At 43.3% G+C, this 2,898-nt stretch overlaps 1 protein-coding gene across 1 annotated transcript in view; it reads right to left on the bottom strand.

Annotated features, from left to right (window-relative positions):
- Positions 1-330: 330 nt before the first annotated feature.
- ssh1a (slingshot protein phosphatase 1a) overlaps positions 331-2,898 on the bottom strand; it is a 24,101-nt gene continuing 21,533 nt past the window's right edge. The window contains exon 18 of the mRNA XM_020594612.1: positions 331-2,896. Within this exon, the coding sequence (XP_020450268.1) occupies positions 1,925-2,896 (972 nt within the window). The 3' untranslated portion in view covers positions 331-1,924. The remainder of the gene's footprint in view (positions 2,897-2,898) is intronic.

The following is a 2,898-nucleotide window of genomic DNA, read 5'->3' as shown; positions in this document are numbered from 1 at the left end:
AATTCAAATTACACTAGCTCCACCTTTACCAGCTACAACATTAAATGTGATGTGCACAAAAATTATAATCCATTGATATGAATTGCATTTACATTCTGCACAATGACCACTTTTATTTGTAGTACTTTATGTGCTGCTAATATTTTTGCATGTTTACTTAAAATTTTGAATGCATAACATTTACTTGTAACGGGGTATTTTTACAGGTCACTGATGTTCATGATCAAAGGAAGTCAGTGAGGCCTTTTATTTTATTTTAGTGCTACTTTTAGTTAAGGGCTCAGTCCACCGCTGGCTGAATTATACCACAACAAAACAGAATCCATGATATATTATGTAAACCAAATGTTTATTTTCATAATTAGCACATACAGTATATCACTGACCAACTTAAAAAGTGCAATATGCATTCAAACTACAGCAATGTACAGTACAAAAGTTACTGCATACTTAAATATAAAAAAAATGGTTACAAACTGTGACGTAACCTATGGTGATCGTTGTCACCTCAGCGTGACAAAAGCTTTAAAGCTCATTGATGATATGAGCATAAAAGCTTAACAGCTATGAGCCGGACGACTCCACCGAGTCTCTTCCGTTTCTCCCAGAAGGTGCAAAAAAGACGTGACAGCATTTAAACATGTACATGATTGACATTATGATTCACATATTTTTGTACAGCTTCAATGGTGTTTCCAATTTGTCGAGACAGTCAAACAACTTTGGTCTTTCACATTTCAAAAAAGCACATACAGTATGTTTAAAATGTTGGCAACCCTCAAGAAAATATTTAAGGTAAAGATGGTTTGTATGTATATATTTTATGTTTATATCTCATCAAAGCTTCCACTTGGGAAAAACCCTCACAAACAGGATATGATTTGACTTCCATAAACCCTCTTCCGCTGTCACTCCAGGCATTTGTAAGATGATTTCAAGCCACCCAGCATGGGAACTCACTCTACTCTCCCAAGAACATTGTACGCTGTAGGGAATGATGAAGTCAATAACATTACTCTAATGTTATTTTGGAAGATAGCTTGGTGCGTACCAGTATTCACTCAATAAAAAACAGTGCAAAGGAACAACAAACTCAGAAATGTTTCTCTTCTGTTTGTTGAAAACAGTGAGCACGCCTCTGGTAAAACAATGTCACAACCTTGTTTCTCCACTTTCAATCCACTCACTCACTCACTCAGAGACACACATAGTTACAAATTAATGTACTAACATACATCTCTGCATTAAAATGTCTTTGAAACTGATTTCCTCGATTTAACTTGACATCAGCAAATCATGAATGAAACTAGCTCAGTGTTCATCTGAGAATAAGCTCCATGAATGCAACATGAGGTAACCATTAATTTTACAACTCTCTAGCATCTAAAACATAAACTGTGCGGTAAACAACTCTAAATTGATGAACACTTTGCTCTCTGTCCACTGAGGGACTCAAGGTCATCAATGTAGGCTACCACTTTGTAACAAACAGGTAAAAAATAAAAGTGCCAGTGATCCCATACCATAATTTAGTACATATCAGGTACTAACAGCTGTGAAGTTAAAGGTTATAGGGCATCTTCTCATTCTGTAGTCTAACACACAGCTCTGTGCCTCTGGTCTTATAGGTAAGGCACTTGTTTGTCCATGAAACAAAACAAGTTAGCGGTGAACTGATGGCTTCACACACTTGTCAGATTCAGCGATATGACCTTCTTCAATGTGAACAGCAGTTTGAGAAAATAATGTGGCAAAGGAGAGTGTCCACTCCTTACAGCAACACTTGGCTTTGTTTTGTGGGTTTTTTTTAATCTTTCGTCAGACTCAGCTCACTCCTACTTCCAGAACTGTTACAGCCCTCTCCAGCCGCACAGGGTGACAAATGAGGGGATGGGTGGAGTGTGTATAACCTCCACTTGATGTGTCAGCTTCTGGGCTCACCTGATACCGCTCTCTCTGGAGTGTGCAAGTCCTTGCAGGGTCGGGGCAGGGCAGAGGTTGTGAGGGGATCCCACTCCAGGCCACGGTCTGGCTCTGGGGACAATGAGAGGAGCAGAAGGGTTCCTGCATCTGAGGAGCAAACTGAACACAAGTCCTCAGAGGAGAAGGTGAGGCTGCCCAACTTGGCCAGAGAGTTGGACCGCTTCAGCTTCGAGGGCACGGTTAAGCCTGCGAGCCGCATGCGGGTCTCAATCTCCTCTGCTCTTTGACGTACGAGACCGGGTTTCCCCCTCACGCTGCGCAGACTGTCACTGCTGGAGCTGCGTGTCAGTGTGGATCCATGAGGGGAGGAGGTTGGTGTGAGCAGCCCAGAACCGACTACACCAAACAAGGCTTCATTGGTCAGTGGCACCACCAGTGGCTCTAAACGCACATGGCATGGTGTCGAAGATTTAATGAAGTCCCCGGTAAAACTGGAGAACTCCTCTTCCTCCTCAGTGTGGAAAGGGCTCTTCTTGGACCTTTGGCATGCGTGCAAAGGCTTCAGACAGCACAGGCTTTCCTGAGACAAACCTGAAAGTCTCTCTAGCCTCTCTGCACGCTGGCGGACTAGCCCAGATCTCCGCAACTGTAAAAGGGTCTCCTGTTGTTGGCCAATATTGCAAACCACACCAGACTTCTGTTCTTCCAAATCTATTCTCACCAGCTCAGGGAAAGCCTCTGAGGCAGCTGCAGGCTGCCTTTTGTAAAGCTCAGTCTTTATTTCCAACAAATCACTACTGTCCTCAGGCGTCACTAAGTGCAGTGATTCTCCTGACTGCTCCTCCCCATTGAACAGAGCTGTGGGCGGGGGGGCAACACAGTTGGCACAGTCGCACAGGGGGTCACAAGAGTGTGGCAGTCCCACTGAAGACGTGAGGCCTTCAGAAGAGGTAGTGTGGAACTGTGGGAATGAAG

The sequence above is a fragment of the Monopterus albus genome, unplaced genomic scaffold, assembly GCF_001952655.1.
Source record: "Monopterus albus unplaced genomic scaffold, M_albus_1.0 scaffold23.1, whole genome shotgun sequence".
Lineage (NCBI taxonomy): Eukaryota > Metazoa > Chordata > Actinopteri > Synbranchiformes > Synbranchidae > Monopterus > Monopterus albus.
This window is presented reverse-complemented; position numbering and strand designations above follow the sequence as displayed.